The sequence below is a fragment of the Eumetopias jubatus genome, unplaced genomic scaffold (assembly GCF_037043125.1).
Source record: "Eumetopias jubatus isolate StellerSeaLion01/CBP00866 unplaced genomic scaffold, mEumJub1_p1.0 scaffold_12, whole genome shotgun sequence".
In the NCBI taxonomy this organism is placed as follows: Eukaryota; Metazoa; Chordata; class Mammalia; order Carnivora; family Otariidae; genus Eumetopias; species Eumetopias jubatus.
Window position 1 is genome coordinate 11,804,231 of NW_028274818.1, and position 18,570 is coordinate 11,822,800.

The 18,570-nt window shown below is 37.8% G+C and overlaps 1 protein-coding gene across 1 annotated transcript in view; it reads right to left on the reverse strand.

Annotated features, from left to right (window-relative positions):
- Positions 1-18,570, reverse strand: part of MARK1 (microtubule affinity regulating kinase 1) — a 113,030-nt gene that overhangs the window by 61,415 nt on the left and 33,045 nt on the right. The window contains exons 2-3 of the mRNA XM_088017247.1: positions 4,799-5,002; positions 3,564-3,617 (exon numbers count right to left, since the gene is read on the reverse strand). Of these exons, the coding sequence (XP_087873373.1) occupies positions 3,564-3,617; positions 4,799-5,002 (258 nt within the window). The remainder of the gene's footprint in view (positions 1-3,563; positions 3,618-4,798; positions 5,003-18,570) is intronic.

Genomic DNA, 18,570 nt, shown 5'->3' on the forward strand with positions numbered 1-18,570 from the left:
TTCATGGCAAATGAAATACTGAGTGACTGGGCATAGGTATAATCTTATTTATTCGTATGGCAGCATCATTCCTTGCAGAATTACAGCCCCCATATACACTCTCCAAAAAAAAGGCTCTCCTGGTGTTTCATCATTACTAATTCGAAGACAACTTTTGCAGTCTACAACCCAGCTCACAAAATGCTAACTCTTATCATTTAGACAAAAGAATTGGTCAAGACTTTTCCTTCAAATGACCCACACATGTGAAAAGAACAATAAAGTGAAATATGCTATAAAGCGTGCATATGTGACAGTAACTAGTATTTCAACATATGTCCAACAGAGATATTCATTAAGGAACCCTGCCGAAGAGCTTCTTCTGCTTTCTCCTTGATAAAAATATGTGTCAATAATTGTATGACTGCTTTTACAAGTTTGGTTTCTTGATAACTTGCTAACAGAAATTTAATTCTGAATATTGCTTCCATGGTTCTGTCCTCCTCTCTACCTGTAGTGACCATGGTAAAAACTATTTTGCAGATGCTCTAGAAAACTTAACTAGCTTACCAGAGGGTTGCTGGGCTTTATCTGAAAACTCACCAAAGATTAAATGGCTTAGGTCACCATCTGACAACATTTTACACAACAGATAACATACCAGACACTAGGCGTAAACGGATTATTCACTTAATAAGTCTAATTCTCAGATGTAGTTACTGAAAATTGATTGTACTTTCCCTGCTTGTACAAAACCACTGTCCTAGCACAGAGATTCAGTCCATGTCGTTGTAATGCTGCAGCCCTCTTTATTATTTAAGGACATAATTCTGAGTTACAGCAGTCATACCTCCGTTCTCATTTCAGGCTTTACTACTCAGCAAATCACTTCAGAACCACTGAGCCAAAAGTTTTTGTGAGTTGGGACTATAATGTAACATAGTAAAACAATAGAAAATGCAAATTAATAAACAATACACAGAAGACAGATAAACTGCACCCACGTGGCTATGGGCTCAGAAAGGCTAACACAGACTTTGTCATCCATATGTAAACTAACATGTCCAAGTTTAAAAACTTAGTGGAATTTCTGAGAAAATGATAATTAATCTTACACTTTGAGTACATGAACTATCAACAAATTTGCTTCATTGTTTTGCTTTTCTTCCAACATTATTAGGCTGCTTAAAAGATCCCCAGGAATCACTAGTTCAGTTCATAAACCCTACCCCAAAAAACACTAATTAAAATATCAGGTGAGACTCATGGTCCAAAGAGGAAGGGGTAAATACAGCATCGAACTCAAATAATTTTTAAATGATGAAAACTCACTAAATTGGATCCCACTAATTCAAAATATATGATACAAAATAATATGAGCATATTACACAAACAACGTTGAAGCCAAAGATGCTTAACAATTCCAAAGACCAAACTGTTTTTGAGAGCTTTATATTTTAGAAGTTTTGAACAGTCACAGTATCAAATTTAGGTTACTTTGTCTATCACTGATGTTGGCAAAGGAAAGTACTATTTCCTATAAATATGTTACACACAAAAGAGAACATAAAGGATGGGAATCAGCTTAAATTCAGATCAAGTCCAGAATAAGATTTAACCAAATGCTTTTGGAAATGAGATTGAAATGAATCCTTATTTCAAATATATGTGTTATCATCATCTGCCTTTTAATAAGCACACCAATGACACGGACAACATGTTTTGCTATTTTTTACCTAAAGGACTTCACTGTCAATGCTAAGGAAAGCAAACATTATTACTTCTCATTCCATTATTGCTTTTTTAGATATAAAAAAAGACTAGGAGATCCTACTAGCCAAATGTTGAATGTTCTACAAGCCTTGTCTGTTGTTTGTTTGCAAAACTCTTAACTGAGAGCAAATCTATGAGCATAAATGAAAATTATTTCAAAAATAATGACACACCCACAGTGTACAGGGCTACATTTAGTGAACGTCTATCTTTCTTTGGATTTTATTTTCATAGATTAAAGAAAACAAAATTGCCATCTTTCTTTATATCCCTATTTGGAAAAGCAACACTTCATCAGCAAGATTAGCAGAACTGACAACAGAAATTACTTGTCATCAAGTTCATATTTTAGTTATTCAGGTAAATAAAGCAACATTCAGCTTCATGTTTGCGTGTTTCAACAAGTGTAACTGTGGTTCTACAGCTTTCTCTGGGCCCCTTTGGCAAAGACTGAGTGGGGGTCATATTACTGGGCATCCAACTTGCAAAACAGGCCTCAATCACTTAATGTCACTTAAGATCACTCGGTTTACTAGAGCAACTCGCAGATTAATCCAGGAAGAGTGGAGAAGCCAGATGGGTGATGGATGGGGCCACTGGGGCCACACATAAGCACTTTGTGCATTTTTAGAAGATTCCTGGAAGAGGAGTGGCAAAATCTGCCCCACTGTGGCTCCAGCCCAGGCAAAGAGCATCTTTGGGTAATTCATCTGCCCAGAGAGGATGCTTTTTTATAACTCATACCACTGCATCATAATTAGCTAACAGACTGGTGCTATAAGTTTCTCCCAGAAGACATCCATAAGGTATACCATCTCACAGAGGAAAAAAAAGAATGAAGCAAATATTTCGTTCTCCCTGATCAGAAATATCAGTGCTATAAAAGTTACATTGATTGCTAAATTTAAAAGGAATCTCAGTAAGTAGTACAAAGATCTCTGAGTAGAAGTAGATAAAATAAACTGAGTTATCTGGCACTGAGCTAAGTGGGAGAGCCTTGATATCACAGACCCAAATTTTTAATTTAACATTAAAATGACCACAAGTATAGTTAAACACACCATACTAAAAAGTTCTTACATTAAGATTCGACCTCTGTTAGGAACTCAAAGTTATCTGTCACATTTCCATATGTGACCATGATCCTACATTTTAATAAAAATCACAATGTCTACTAATTCGCCATATACAAACTTAACACATATGGCATAAGTGTTAAAATATTTGCTTCATTCTTAATGTACTAAAATGTGTATCTGAGAAACTTTTCCCACATAAGTAATGAAGAACTTGAAAGAGCTTTCCTAGGTTTAATCAGGGCAATCTCCACCCTCACTCCTTTCTTTTCCTCCCCTTGCTTTTTTTTATTTGCACTCTTTGAAGAAATGTTCATATTTTTTACTCTAAGTTAGCTGAGAGACTAGTTCCTGTGGTAAAGGAAGAAAAGAAAGTGAAGCAATAAAAGGAAACCGTCTATGGGCAATATTAACTATAAATAGATTTTTAAACAAAACAGAATCATGAGTGTTTCAAAATATTTGTTACAAAGTTTTATTCTACTGAATTAAAAGACAAATTCCTTTCCTATGGTGTATGAATTTGAGTTGTAGATACTTCTCAAACAACTACTTGATAAATATAATTGAAATATTATTAAATAAAAATATTATGTTTTATGCCATGTCTTTCTTTCAGATACTACTGACATGTAGTATTTTACCTGATAGGAAATTTAGGATAACTGACTTTACAGAATATCATATATTAATAAACTCATATTCTAATTAATTACTATTAAAATAATTAAATACCTTTTGTAGACTGGTAGGATTTAGCTGAGTTTTGTCTATTATTTTCACAGCAACCTGAAAAAGAGAATCATTAAACTATATATTTGAGAATATGTATTTTGATGGATTAAAAACTTATAAGGAAAAAATCTTTTGTTTCATTCCTAACTAGATGTAATTTAGTTATATTTGGTGTTCACATCACTAGATGGTAAAGTTGTGACAATCTGGCAGCCTTATGATATATTCCATTGACCTATGTCTTTAGCATATCGGATTCTGAGTCAATGAAATGACACCTTTCAGATTTCTTCCAAATCTCTCCTTTAAAGTAAAAATCATTTGTATCTTAATCTTTTACTTATGATCTTAGTAAGTTATAATTATCAGAAGGGAGGGGATTATAAGCTTTCAGTAGGTTAGGTATCATGTGAATAAAATGATTAGAGAAATCAAACACCCAAGTTCACTTATAGCAGCAGACTAACCAAGTGGATTAAGTCTAAGTCTCTGCCTAATAGAGCCTGTGTCTGAACAGTTCCTGGAGCCAGAATGGGCAGAGGACTAAAATGAACCATAAGTGACAATATTATGTACAGAGCAAAAGAAAAACATTAAAAACAAATTATGACTGAGATCTTCAAGTCCTAACTGAATCCAGGAAACATTAAGTAATATTAACTTTTTTAGTCTTTACTATACAAATTATTAAATATTAGTAATAAGATTAAATACATACATTTTTGCTATCTACATACACATAATTTAAAACACATGGGATTTTAGAAACCCAATTCTCTTATTACCTGAGAAAACCATCTGTTTTTAACCACAAGTGCAATGTGGTCTCTGAACAGATAAAAAGTAGTGGGTGACTTTATATACATTTATACCTAATTTACCTTAAGCAGTAAGTAACGAGAACTTACCCTGGCCCTGTTCCTAGGGTTGGGGAACAAAGATAGTCAAAAATGTTTACAGAAACCATATAAAGAAGACAGAAGTCTGAGGAAAGCTCAACTGTAGTACGCCTGATTTATGAGACGCTACATGCAGGGATGAGTCTTTTCTGAACCTTCAAAGGCCAACTTTTTGTGCCTTATTATAGCTCTGTCTACGGATGTTCCATTCACACATATCTCAGTATTTACCATATTTCAAATGTCATTTATTCCCAGCATCAGCTCATAGGAAAGCTTTGTAACAAGACCCTGGGGAGGTCCAAGTAAATATTAAAAAGCATCATGAAAACTTACCTCTCTACCAGTTAAAACATGTCTTGCCAATTTCACTTTGGCAAAATTTCCCTTCCCTATTGTTTTTTGTAAACGATAATTTCCAATGTGAGGCTGTTCGTCTGTTGCTGACGTAATGGAGTTTCTACACCGAGGAATGTTCTGTCTGCTACTTGATTTGGTAGGCGGGATATGCGGTTCAGTGTATCCATCCACAGATGTATGCTAAGAAAAAGGTTACAAGATTTCATTGTTAATGAGATTATAGCTTAAAAAGGACAGTTAAAAAGACTACAAATAATCTTCATTAATAATTCAACTTCAATGAAAATACATTGCACTACATGATTTTAAAGTGAAAGAATTCTATTTATAATTTCTACTTCACTTTAGCTCGCTTTGTCAGAGGGAATATAACTATTTAAAATGAAATGTTCTGCATAACTTTAGGCATATGTCTTTTTTTTTTAGAGAGAGAGTACGCCTGCGCACAAGTAGGGGGGAGGGGTGGAAGAGAGGGGGAGAAGGAGAGGGAGAGAGAATCCCAAGCAGGCTCCACACCCAGTGCAGAGCCCGATGTAGGCCTCGATCTCACAACCCTGAGATCATGACCTGGGCCAAAATCAAGAGTTGGATGCTTAACTAACTGAGCCACCCAGGCGCTACTACATATATGCTTTTGATTAAAAAAAATATAGAGATAGATAGAAGCCATACAGACCATTACCCCTCTAAGGGTATTGTCCCTTCAGGTTGAGATGACAACACAGTCCAGGATTGCGTCATTAAAAGGGCAGAATGTTTTTAATGCCAAGACAAACAAGTTCATGAGTACAGCTCTGTTTCTCCACACTCTGTTTTACTCTTTCATTCGCTGGCATATAGTTCAGTCAACTGACCAACCAGCTGCCTGCTTCAGGTATCCTGACTGCTCCCTGCCTGATCCAAGCCCCTCCCTCAGCTTACCATGCTCAACCAAGAGCCCTGCCTAGGTCAGTGACATAATGCCCACTGCATTCCTCCACAGCGCTACTCTTGAGGCAAAGGTGTGGGTCTGTCTTACAGTAACACTAGCCCACAACCGTGATGAATCTTGTTCAAGGGCAGGCTCAGCACCTGAGTCCCAGGACCAGCTGCCTAACAAACGGTTTCCCCAGCTCTCAAAGCTCCTGCTGTCATTCAGTTTTGCCTGCATTCTGACATACAAAGGTTTCTAGCAGTTTTTGTGAGAACACAGAGTCACACATAATAAATGTAACATCTTTCTCCAACTGTCTTTAAAATACCTGAAGATGAGTAGCACAAATTAACAAAAGAAAGGAGTATTTTTTTATTTGCAAAGAAACTGATTCAGCCTGTGCTGTCCTGCCTATACAACTACAAGCTTATCTAGAAAACTTTTGATCAGAAAATCTCCTAAAGGCAATATTAAAGATGACTCCATTTACCAAGCTCATGCAAAGCATGACTCAAGGTCATTTTTCTCTTTGTTATTACTTTAGGATTTTTTTAACGGGAGAAAATCCAATTTAATTATGTATGTAAAAGGGTTCCATAAAACCTAAGGCCTCTACTTTCAGATTTTTTTTTAAACTTGGTGCAAATTAAAGGGTGGTCTCTGGGTCTTACACACATCTGCAGCCTCCAGCCTCATTGTGAACTAGTGCCCCTTTGGTGTATTCACACGGCAAACTGCTTTCATGTAGCTCATCATCCGCTCCACTATACTATCACTATACACTTACTTCTCTGTCTCTGCCACCCTACCATGAGCAATTTGAGGACAGGGATGTTTTCTTTTCATTTTTATATACTCACCACATTGCAGAGCGCCAGACACAGAGGAAAAGCTCAATAAATCAATACTTCTCAAAGTGTTGTCCCTGAACCAGCACCATCAGCATCATCTGGAAACTTGTTAGAAATGCAAATTCTCTGGCCCTGTTCCAGTCCTACTGAGTAAGAAGCTCTGGGGGTGGGTCCAGCAATCTGTGTTCTAACAAGTCCTCCGGGTGATTCTGATGCAGGCTGAAGTCTGAAAACTACTGCAATAAATAAAGTAAGGAGGTAAATACAAAGTTATTCACGGGCTCTTAGAGACTTCTCTATTATCTGAGCACAAACAAGAGTTGTTAATTACAATCAATTTCTAAGCATTAACAGATTGCTGTACCTTTTCCCAGAAATAGTACTTCTCTACCTGAACTTGAATAGTACCATGGAATGTGGACCTGTCCAGGCTTCAAGATTTAATTTTAGCTCCTCCTCAACAAAGCTTCCTATGTCTTCCACAATGCAGAGTCGATTCCCACTCTCTCCTGTTGCTATTTTTATATCCAGTACCAATTTCTACTACTGGAACTATCACACCATCTTCTATGTATGTGTCATGGTCTGTTTCCACTGTTAGACCTGAAGCTCTATGAGCCCCATAACTTAATATAGTGTTAGGCGCAAGGAAGGCACTCAGTACATAAAAGCTAAATTGAAGGAATTCAGGGCCCTTGTACTCCTGATGCCCCTTCGCGAAGGACTTCTGAGGAATGATTCCCTGCTGTCTGGATCTTTGATGTGTACAATACCCACCTCCCAATACTGGTTGCAAGGTACATCCTGACCTTAAACCAAACTATGACAGACTGCATTAGTGGCCTCAAATTTTCATGTCCTTTGCCATGTAACTCTCTAATGTCCTTCCAATGAGAGCAGGACTTAGTTCCCCGCTCTTTGGGGGTTCAGTCACGTAATTTGCTTTGGCCAAAAGAATGAGCTGGAAGTGACAGTATAGCTGGTCCCAAGCTAGTCATCAAGAGACTTTGCTGTGTTTCAGCTTGCTCTCTTAAACTTCTGCCATCACCCTGGACTTGCCCAGGCTGACACCAGAAGGAAGATGAGAAATACGTAGAGCAGAACCACCCCCACCTGAGCTCCGATTAAATCAACTGGTTCCCCAGATGACCCACTGACTCATGAGAAATAACATATGCTTGTTAGTTTAAGCCACTGGGTGTTGGGATGGTCTGTTACACAGCAATGTCAGCTGATACACACAGCTATCACTATTTTTAAAACCAGAGGTAAACATCAGGGAACAATGGACAATTAAGAGATTCTTATCAAACATGTTCAAATTCTAGTAGTTTGTAAACATAAAAAAGAGGGGTTACTATATAATCAATTCCCTAAAGAGAAACTCTTGATCAAATAAACTACATGTGGGTAGAATCCTTGACTTTTTTGTATCCCCAGCAAGACAGTGAAAAAGAGGGGTCAGCAAACTTTTTCTGTAAAAAGCTGGATAATAAATACTGTAGGCTTTGTAAAATTTAACTGTCTCTGTTGCATAAGCTTTCCTCCCCACCCCCAGCTTCTTAAAAATTTAAGAACCTTTCTTAATTCAGGACTATATGAAAAATTACCAAAAGGCTGGATTTGGCCCATTGGATAACACATGACCCCTAGTGTAACATATCAGGATTAAATTATTTCTGGATGATTCCACCAACAGAAGAGGAGATTCTAGGAAAAGCACAGGCATGGCTGTGTCTGTAGCTGGAGAGCAGAGGAGAGGATAGAGGGCTCGTCTAAAAATATTATTCTTTCTCATCCCACCACCTAAGTTGGAAAAGGTAGCATACTCTCCAAAATCCTTTTTAAAAATAAGATCTCAACTTTCGACATGAAGCATGATCATTTTATGAGCCATCCAACTTATTCAGAATGCATTTATATAAGTCTTATAAGTTAAAATAGAACATTTAGAAAATATTTTATATAATTCTGATTACAAAACACCCACCCAAAAATATTTCCCCCAAAACCCCATCTTAGATTGCCACAGCACCACTCAGAAGCATACTCTTTCCCTGAAGAAACTCTCTGAAGAATAATTTGGAATAACTGATCTCATTCCTTCCTGATAGACAGCTTAACACTCAAAGAGAAAATATGGCACGAATATGAATTCAGCTCATGCTGGATTAAACAGTGAGTTTAAGAACTATCTCAGCCCTAAGGATAGTAGATATAAGAAATTATGTTAGCTTAATTATAGAATATCTACAAGTTTTTGTCCCCATCTTTAGATGAAAACGCAAGGTTAGATCTTGGCATTTCCTTCTTCAAGTTGTCCACTCAAGCCAGCAGACCTTGCATTCCGTCATTCTTACTGCAGCAGTGACAACAGGACCCGAAGGCTTGCCCGGGAGCGCAGCATAGTCAGAGTAATTAAAAGTCACAGTTTCATTAGCTCTTCAAGGCTGCATCCCATGGACCCACACTCCAGTTCTTGAATAATAATACAATTTCCGTTTCCTTCAATACCAACTGAAATGAAATGAATTTTTCTACTCACTAGCTCTGCATTCTTGGGCAAGCTGTTTAAGTTTTATGTGCCCGTTTCCTTATCAGACAAACTGCTAGAAATCATGTCTTTGGGGCAGGGAGGGGGAACCTTAAAAACATCCAGGGAAAACAACACAATACATATAAAGGAATGACAATTCCAATGGCAGCTCACTTTTCCTTAGAAACAACGGAGGTCAGGTGACAATGCAAGATTTTTCCTGTGCTGTAAAAAAACTCAAACTGAAACCCCAAATTCTTTATCCAGTGAAAATATTCTTCAAAAAAGAAAACAAAGACATTTTTAGATGAACAAGAGCTGAAAGAATTTGCTGCCAGAAGACGTACACTATATAAAATGCTAAAAAAAGTTTTTCTGCCTAAAGGGAAATGACCATAGATGGTAACCTGAATCTACACAAAGGAATAAAGAGCTCTGGAAATAGGAAATATGTGAGTAAGTATAAAAGAGTACGTATCTTTTCATCTCTTACTTTCTTTAAAAGACATATGACTGTTTAAAAAATTATAACAGCATACTATGGAGTTTATAATGTAAGCAGATATGAGTATATGTGAAAATACAAGTACAAAGGTCAGGGGAATTAAAATACTCTTACAAAATTCTTACATTTTATCTGAACAGGTACAATATTAACACTATGGAGACTGTAATATTATATGAATGCATTCTGTAATCTCTAGCGCAAGCATTGAAAAAATGCACTAAAAAACACAGAGACATAAGTAAGGAGTCAAAAGAGAAATTTAAATGGAATACTAAAAAACACTGATTAACTCAAAAGTAGGCAAGGAAGGAAGAAGAGGAACAACATAATAACAACAACAAACAGATGGGACAAAAACAAAAGAGCAAATTATATACTTACCAAGCAGATCAATAATTATATTTAACATAAACTAATTATTTCAATTCAAAGAGATTATCAAGTTTTGAAAAAGGCCTAAATGTATGCTGTCTCCAAGAGATGCACTGTTAAGTATGAATACACAGACTGACCATAAAATTATGGGGAAAAAATATACTATATATGCAAACACTCAGCAAAAGAGAGGTAGGGACACTATGGTAATATCCAACAAATTAGACTTCAACACAAGGAGTATTGGACTAATGAAGTAAAAAGAGACACCACATAATGATAAAAGGGCAGACGTAACAATCCTAAATATAATTATGCATGTGCTTCGTAACTGAAGTTTCAACAAGCAAAAATGACAGAACAAAGAAAAAAGTACATAAATCCATGACTACAACTAGAGATTTTGACACCACTTTCCCAAAAGAAGAACCACATGCGCGCGCGCGCACACACACACACACACACACACACACCCACCCACCCACCCACTAAGGGGAAAAGAAGAACTCTTCTCAACATCTTTGCTCTATGTATCAAATTACCTTACAGAAAAACTGTACACAGATATTATTTTAGTTCTGTTTAGAATGACAACTTTGGGTTTTTACCAAAGGACAATTTAAAGAACAGCCACACCTTGTACGGAAGCATGACTGAAGATATCACTAATAATGATCAATGCTTATTTTGTGAGGAGCCAGATAATACATCTGAGTTTAGTTGCAGAAAAATTCTCTCAACTGGCATGCTTCCTTTATTATATTGTTATTGTACAATAATGCCTCCCTCCTTCCCCAATTTCAGTGTTTCAAGGTGAATTTTCATCTTTTAAGTGGCAGAATAGTGAATGGTTTCAGTGAAAATCATAGCTTTATGAATGACAAAAACTTTTATATAGTAGAAAAAGAATGTTTATTGAAAATGGAAGGCCTGTGGTTTCTCTTCCTGTGTTCCTACAGCACCCAGGACATTTCTTTATACAACACTTAATACATTACAGTGTGATTGCCTTTTTTTTTATAAACTACCTTCTACTAAACTGTGAGATTCTAAGTGGTAAAGCACTGTGTCTTTTACCTTTCTTCGTCATTCAAATAGTGGTTGCTGCATGAACGGACCCACTAAGTAGTGCCTTTTACTATAAGTACCCCACCTAAATTACAAATAGAAAAAAATCTATTTTATCTTATATATTAAAGCTTATTTCAATGAGATGTTAATAGATTTGATAAGACAGTCATTATTAAAATAAAAGGCCTCCAAAACTTTCCGACAGCTACCCTGCTATGCACAGCATGAATGCAAAAGGCAGAGCTGCACAATAGGGTGACCCTGCCTGCTCTTCAGGAGTAACCTCATAACTTTTCAAACTTCAGTATTATAAGTGATCTTTCAGCTGATTGCTTTTAGGAATCAGAAATGGGTATGATTTTATTTTTTAAAATTTATTTGAGAGAGAGCATGAGCGTACAGTGAGGGGGGGTAGGGGCAGAGGCAGAGAGAGAGAGAGAGAGAGAGAGAGAGAGAGACAAGCAGACCCCCTGCTGAGATCACACTCTGAGCTGAAACCAAGAGTTGGAGGTTTAACTGACTGAGCCACCCAGGCACCCCTGGAAATGCGTATGATTTTAAAACCTTAAAAGGATGATGCCAATGAAAAAAAGCCAATACAGTTTATTAACAGAAGTCTAAGGAACCAAAAGACGATCTTTGCCAATATCACACAACGACATATTGAAGAATTATCATTATAGTCAATTAGGAATATGACCAGAAGGAAAAGTTTTTTTATGTTATGTTAATCACCATACATTACATTATTAGTTTTTGATGTAGTGTTCCATGATTCATTGTTTGCGTATAACACCCAGTGCTCCATGCAGAACGTGCCCTCTTTAATAGCCATCACCAGGCTAACCCATCCCCCCACCCCCCTCCCCTCTAGAACCCTCAGTTTGTTTTTCAGAGTCCATCGTCTCTCATGGTTCGTCTCCCCCTCCAATTTCCCCCCAGAAATTAAAGTTTATACGAGAAAAACATTATAATGTATCACCAAATCTGAAAACCATGGAGTAGCACTGAGTGATAAACCCGAAAAAACAGAAACAGGATAAGAATATCCCATCAAACATTTGCACTCAACATGACAGTAGTGCTAGATAGACTAGCAATACTTTTTAAAAGAAGAAAAATATACAGAGGAAAGATTTATTTGTGTCATCTTTCCACCACCGACAAGAATATAAACCTAGAAAATGCAATAAATCAATAAAGTATCTTTTGGAAGTACTGCTTGAGTTTAACAAAATTACAAGAGAGAGGAAACATCCTTAATAATGAGTGACGTTCTGCAGAAATCACTCGGTGTGTCGGAACCCACCCTTTCACATTCAGCCTAGACATTACCTCCCCGGAAAAGGCGTCCATCACATCAGTTTCCACTCTCCCTTCAACTAAGCTGGGTTCAATGCCCATTTCTGGTCTTTCTAGTTATTTCTAGCAGTGCACTGCCCCAAATTTTAAAATTAATTTTTATTAAAATGATATAGGCTCATGGTCAAAGCTGTAAAGGAACTCTAACAGGTTGCTAACAAAACATCGGTCCCCTGTGCTACGCTTCCAGACTCCAAGTCTGCCTACCAGAGTCTTCTTTAGCTTTTCCTTCCAATTTTTGTCAGATGTTTCTAAACAAACTGCTTGCATTGCTAATTCTTGGTTCATCAGTCCTAGACATTCTCTCAATTTCCTATTAATGGTCAATTAGGATGAAGATCTTTTAGCTTCCCTTCCCCTCCTGTCATCCTCTTAATGCAATATAATCAAATTTTCAGTTAAATAGCATTGCGTTTACATGATTATGACTTGTAAATACGAACTCACTGGGAGCCAAGTATTATATTATGCTGCTTTCTATTAAATTTCTTTTTTGTCAGCTTCGCGGTGATATAAATAACACACAATTAAATTTACCAAATCTAAGTATACAATACGAGTTGTGACAAACATATAAAGTCATGAAACACAACAAATAATACGTAAAACATGGGCTCATGCGAGAAGTTCCTGTGTCCTGCCTGCGCCATCAATGTCCTCTTTCTTAGTGATCTGCTTTTTGACACTACACTTTGGTCTTTTTCTAGACTATTAATGAAATAGATCACACCGTACAGTTTAACCTCTCAAGTTCACTGTAATTACTGACATATTTGGAGTGTTTTTAAATTTTGTTTTGTGTTTTAAGTGTTTTATTTTTCCTAGATTCATCAGATTTTCTTTGTTCCTTTATTTTCTCCTGTGTCTATTCTACTGGTGGTTATTTAAAAAATGTTAAGGATAAAAGTCAAGGTGCAGTGGGTTGGGGGGGCCAGTGGGAAATGAAATGGAGGTAGTGACGGCAGATGAAGCCCCTGACAAGTTTGACCTTGAAGACGTGGCAACAGTGCGAGAGCTGGGGAAGAAAGAGGGGGGGCACCTGAGGGAGGGGTGCTTCTTTTAAGACAGGAGAGACTGGAGATGGTTTAAATCCCAAGGGAAGGATCCAGCAGAGAGAGAGAGAGAGAGAGAGAGAGAGAGAAGCTGATGAGGCAAGAGAAGGGAAAGATAAAGCTCCCAGAAAGTGGAAAGACTCAGAGCACATGGAGAGACTGCCCTTGTGCGGGAAGAAAGACGCTTTTTCCCTATAAGCAGAAAGGAAGAGAAATCAGGTTTGGATGTAGAAACACGCAAACACTGGGTAACAGGAAGTTGAGGGAGTTTTACTCTGCTGGCTTTTACTTTCTCTGTGTGATTAGAGGTACAGTCATCTGCTAAGAGTGAAGAGAGGCCACACAGGTTTGCAGGAAGTAGCAAAGACTTGAAATAATCTCTGTAGAAAGAGGAAAAAAACGAGTTACCCAAAGCAGTCTAGTGGGGTTGCTGGGCAGTACTGACAGTCCAGGCGAGAATGGTGCCCACGAATTTATGGTGGCTCTCATCTGTCCCACTGTGTCATTTTCTTCAGCAATACTCAAATGCCCGAAGACAGGTTACTGAGGAAGCAGATAAATGAGTTCATCCTGGTCTGGAGTTTCACAAACAAGTACCAACAGAGAGAAAGCAGCAACATGAGCTCAGTTACTGGTGAGTTACTGAAGTGATGGATCATAAAATCTAAGCTCGATGGTGAAGAAGGTGAAGACAAAAGAGAGGTGACGGACAGGGAGAGGTAGAGGCCAATATACTGGGAGGCTCGACGAGACCAGAAAATAATAAGGCAAGACTAGCTAAGAAGAAAGCCGCTCGATGGCCAGGTACTTGCAGTCGGAAGTATGGGGGACTGGATTAGCGCTACTGGAAGGACAGCTGCCAGGTGCAACTAGTATAGAATGTTTTATTAAAAATCACCAAGAATTGTCCTGCTTTTGTTCTGATTTATTTTATTTATTTTTTAAAGATTTTATTTATTTATTTGTCAGAGAGAGAGCACAAGCAGGGAGAGCAGCAGGCAGAGGGAGAAGCAGGCTCCCTGCTGAGCAAGGTGCCTGACGCGGGGCTCGATCCCAGGACCCTGGGATCATGACCTGAGCTGAAGGCAGACGCTTAACCGACTGAGCCACCCAGGCGCCCCATTTTAATGGAATTTTTGAAAAAACGTTTTAAAAATAGAAGAAGCACATGTGAAAATAAATCGGAACAGGGGTGCCTGGGTGGCTCGTTTGGTTAAGCATCTGCCTTCAGCTCAGGTCAGGATCTCAGGGTCCTGGGATCAAGCCCCGCACCAGGCTCCCTACTCGGTGGGGAGTCTGCTTCTTCCTCTGCCCCCCCCCCTGCTTGTGCACGCTCGCGCTCTCTCTCTCTGAAATAAGTAAAATCTAATGCAATTAAACTTCATAGTCACATTATTAGAATTAATCTTGAATTATCTATGATTTTCACTGGTTACATTATTCAACAGCAGTTTCTTATACCCCTGTATTTCTCTTTCTCAGATTTGCTTTTTTCTAGTGTGCAAATTCTTTTCAGGTAGGTGGGCATATGATACTTTCTGAATCATTGCAGCTAACTCTTCTTTAAGTTCACATATAAGATAGTTGGATATAGAATAGGTACAATGGGACATTTTCCCACTTATTTCTAGATTTATTCTAGAAGGTTGAATTTCTTAGAATCATGATTTACTACCTCTGAAACAAATAATACCTTATATGTTTAAAAAAAAAAAAAAGAAGAAGATAGCAGGAGGGGGAAAATGAAGGGGGGGGGATCAGAGGGGGAGATGAACCATGAGAGACTATGGACTCCGAGAAACAAACTGAGGGTTGTAGAGGGGAGGGCGGTGGGAGGATGGGTTAGCCTGGTGATGGGTATTAGGGATGGCACGTTCTGCATGGAGCACTGGGTGTTGTGCACGATGATGAATCGTGGAATACTGCATCGGAGACTAGTGATGTAATGTATGGTGATTAACATAACATAATAATAAATAAATAAATAAATAAAATAAAAAGAATCATGATTTACTGATAACCAGAAAATCGTTACAATTAAATTGTGACCCATGAATGACAAAACAATAAAAGAGAGAGGAAACTGTACAGAATTTCCAGGTGACCAATTTTTTTTCCCAAAGTTTGTCTAAGGAATAGACCCAAATACAAAGGATAATTTGTGATATGTCAAATTCAATGTTAGTATCTCACATCAATAAGGAAATGATGGTATTATAACAACTAGAAACAAGTTAAGTGATACATCACTCCAAAATAAATAAATCCTTAAAGGATTAAGGATATAAATGTAAAAACAAAAAACAAAAACAAAGAAGCCATAGAAGCAAGCACTAGAAAAAATAAATGATAAGCTAGCAACTATTTTTATAGTCTTAGTAGGGGAAATTCTTCCTAAGAATGACACACAACAGAAGCCCATAAATTTTTTTTTTGTTCAAGTTGACACTGTAAAATTAAAGAACAATGCACTGGATTCTTTTAAAAACTCTCCTTAAATCAAGGTAGAGAGGTAAATAATAGATTGAGAAAAAAAATATCTGTAACATGTGGCAGCAAATGGTTAATTTTTAAATACTAAAACCTTTGAAAAATCAGCAAAAAAATACTCATGAGAAAATGAAGATAAGCAAAGGATAGGTATAAATAGTTCACATAAAAGGACATATGCGTGACTTTTAAACATATGAAAGCATAGTCAATCGTAAGTTAAATATAAATTAAAAGTACAATGAAATAATATTTTTCATTTATCAGATTAGCAAAGATTAGAGTTTGACAGCACTGGTTAGTAAAATTGTAGTACAAATACACACACTCATATATCATAGAACTGAGTGAAAACTAATACAAATTCTACATAAAAGGAATCTGACAACATCTATTATTAAAGAAATTCCTATAATCATTGGACTAGAAAATTTACTTCCGGTAATTTATTCTACAGAGTCACAAATGAGCTTAAAAAATAAATGCATACAAAGATATTTATTGCAGCCACTTTCTGTAACAGCAAAAGATAAAACAAGCACAAATGTCCATCAGTAGGGGATTGGTTATGTACGTATGGTATGCTCTTTGTAAATGTGCGCGGGCTTATGTGCACAAGCCATCACAGACTTCAATAAGCATAAGCTTAGAATATGCTCAGAAGATTACACAAGAGACACAGCATAAGCAGCTCCGTCTAGGGAGGGGAACTAGCAGACCGGGAAATGTGGAAACAGGAGTAGAGGGAACAATGTCTTTTCCTAATGTAACTTTTTAGTATTTGGAGTACTGTTCTATATGCACATATATTAACTATTCAGTATAATGAAAAAAGCAATTTAAAACATTTTTTTAATTTTTATTTTTTTAAAGATTTTATTTATTTATTTATCAGAGAGAGAGAGCGCACACAAGCATGTGGAGTGGCAGGCAGAGGGAGAAGCAGGCTCCCTGCTGAGCAAGGAGCCGGAAGTGGGACTTGACCCCAGGATCCTGGGATCATGACCTGTGCCAAAGGCAGACATTTAACCGAATGAGCCACCCAGGCACCCCAAACATTTGATCTAAGAGAACAGGCAAAGGAAAGAAGGAAGCAGCATTTCGTGAATGTCCACTATGGGCTATACACTGTGTTAGACTGGCTGAATAACTTACGGAAAATTCAATCTAATAATTAGTTGCATTACTGGGATTCAAACTCAGATGTTTATTACTATAAACACAGATGGAGATGTGTTTTTAAAAATTAAAATTTGAAGTACAGCTTTGAGGGTAAAGAGAATGACAGCAAAACTTCTGCAGAACCCACCACACCTGGTAAAGCTGAAAAGAAACAAGTTATAGTATAATATTAATGTAGCCACACCCCATTCTCCAAACTCCAAACTAAATAAAAAATGGTAACTGACCAGTTTCAGAGGGGTCTTATTAATAACCCCTAAGTAGGAGGGGTGATGACCAGATGCCAAGGCAGACCACAGGAGAAATGGCAAGAAGGCTACTATCTGGTGCCTGAAAAAAGAGTCACATGGTAAGATCACCTTAACATTCTCCAACTCAACTTCCTAACTAGTAAAAAGGATGGTAAATCTCCTCGTTCTTAAAAGACCAAAATCCAAGGAGCATTCCCCCATGGGCTAGATGTAACTCCAAAACCCTTAATACTCAGTAAAATTGTTCTAAGAAAAATACACTTTCCCTGAGGTCTCCTGTCCCCTTCTGCCCCAACCTCACCACAATCTTATCCCCTTACCATTCATTCACCACTTACCTCAAGCTGCTGAAGAACTGAGAAGACACTGTGAACCTATGAACACTTATACTTGGCTGTCAGTTCAAGTTTGGTTTCCACTAAATGGAAAGGTAAATCGACGAGAATCCATCCACACTACTTCTGAGCAAAAAGAAAGTCTAGATAAAACTCCCATTCCAAGGCTGAACTAGATATACAAGGTTGCAACACTGTAGCTCTGCTTAAACATGCAGCACAGCAGGAAGGGGGGACCCCTTTTGGAGCTGAGTGCTTGCAGAGAACATGTGTCCTTCCCAGCTCATTTACAGGAAAGACTCTGCTGATGCCAGAGGCCCATGATTGGTCAGCCTTGCCCATAGCCAAAAGCAGGATGCCAAGAGGAAGAGATCAAAAGACCTGATGTCAGATCTTAAGGACACACACAAGGAGAACCCCCACTGGTCTCTTTCACTGTGACACGGGCAGAGTCCACCGCTAGAACTTTTGGCTTTTGCCTCCTGCCACTCCCAGTTATACTTCTGTTGTTCCAAATACCCCTCTGCAGTAGACCCAAGACCAGGGGTTCACCAAGGAGCCAAACCTCACAGAGCAAATAGAAGCACTCTCTCCTCTTCCAGTGTGTCCTTCTCTTCCTCCAGAAAATTGAGGACAATGCCAACAAGCTGAGATTGTGGACCAGTTCACCACAAGTATTAAAGTATTAAAGTTGTATTCTCCAGATATTACCATCGGAGCGCTGGTAAAATGACCTCACTGTTGTGGCATCAACTGAAATCAGTTGTTAGCTGATCAAAGACATTCACAGGTTCTAAGTGATGGTCACTGCTAAGAAAACTG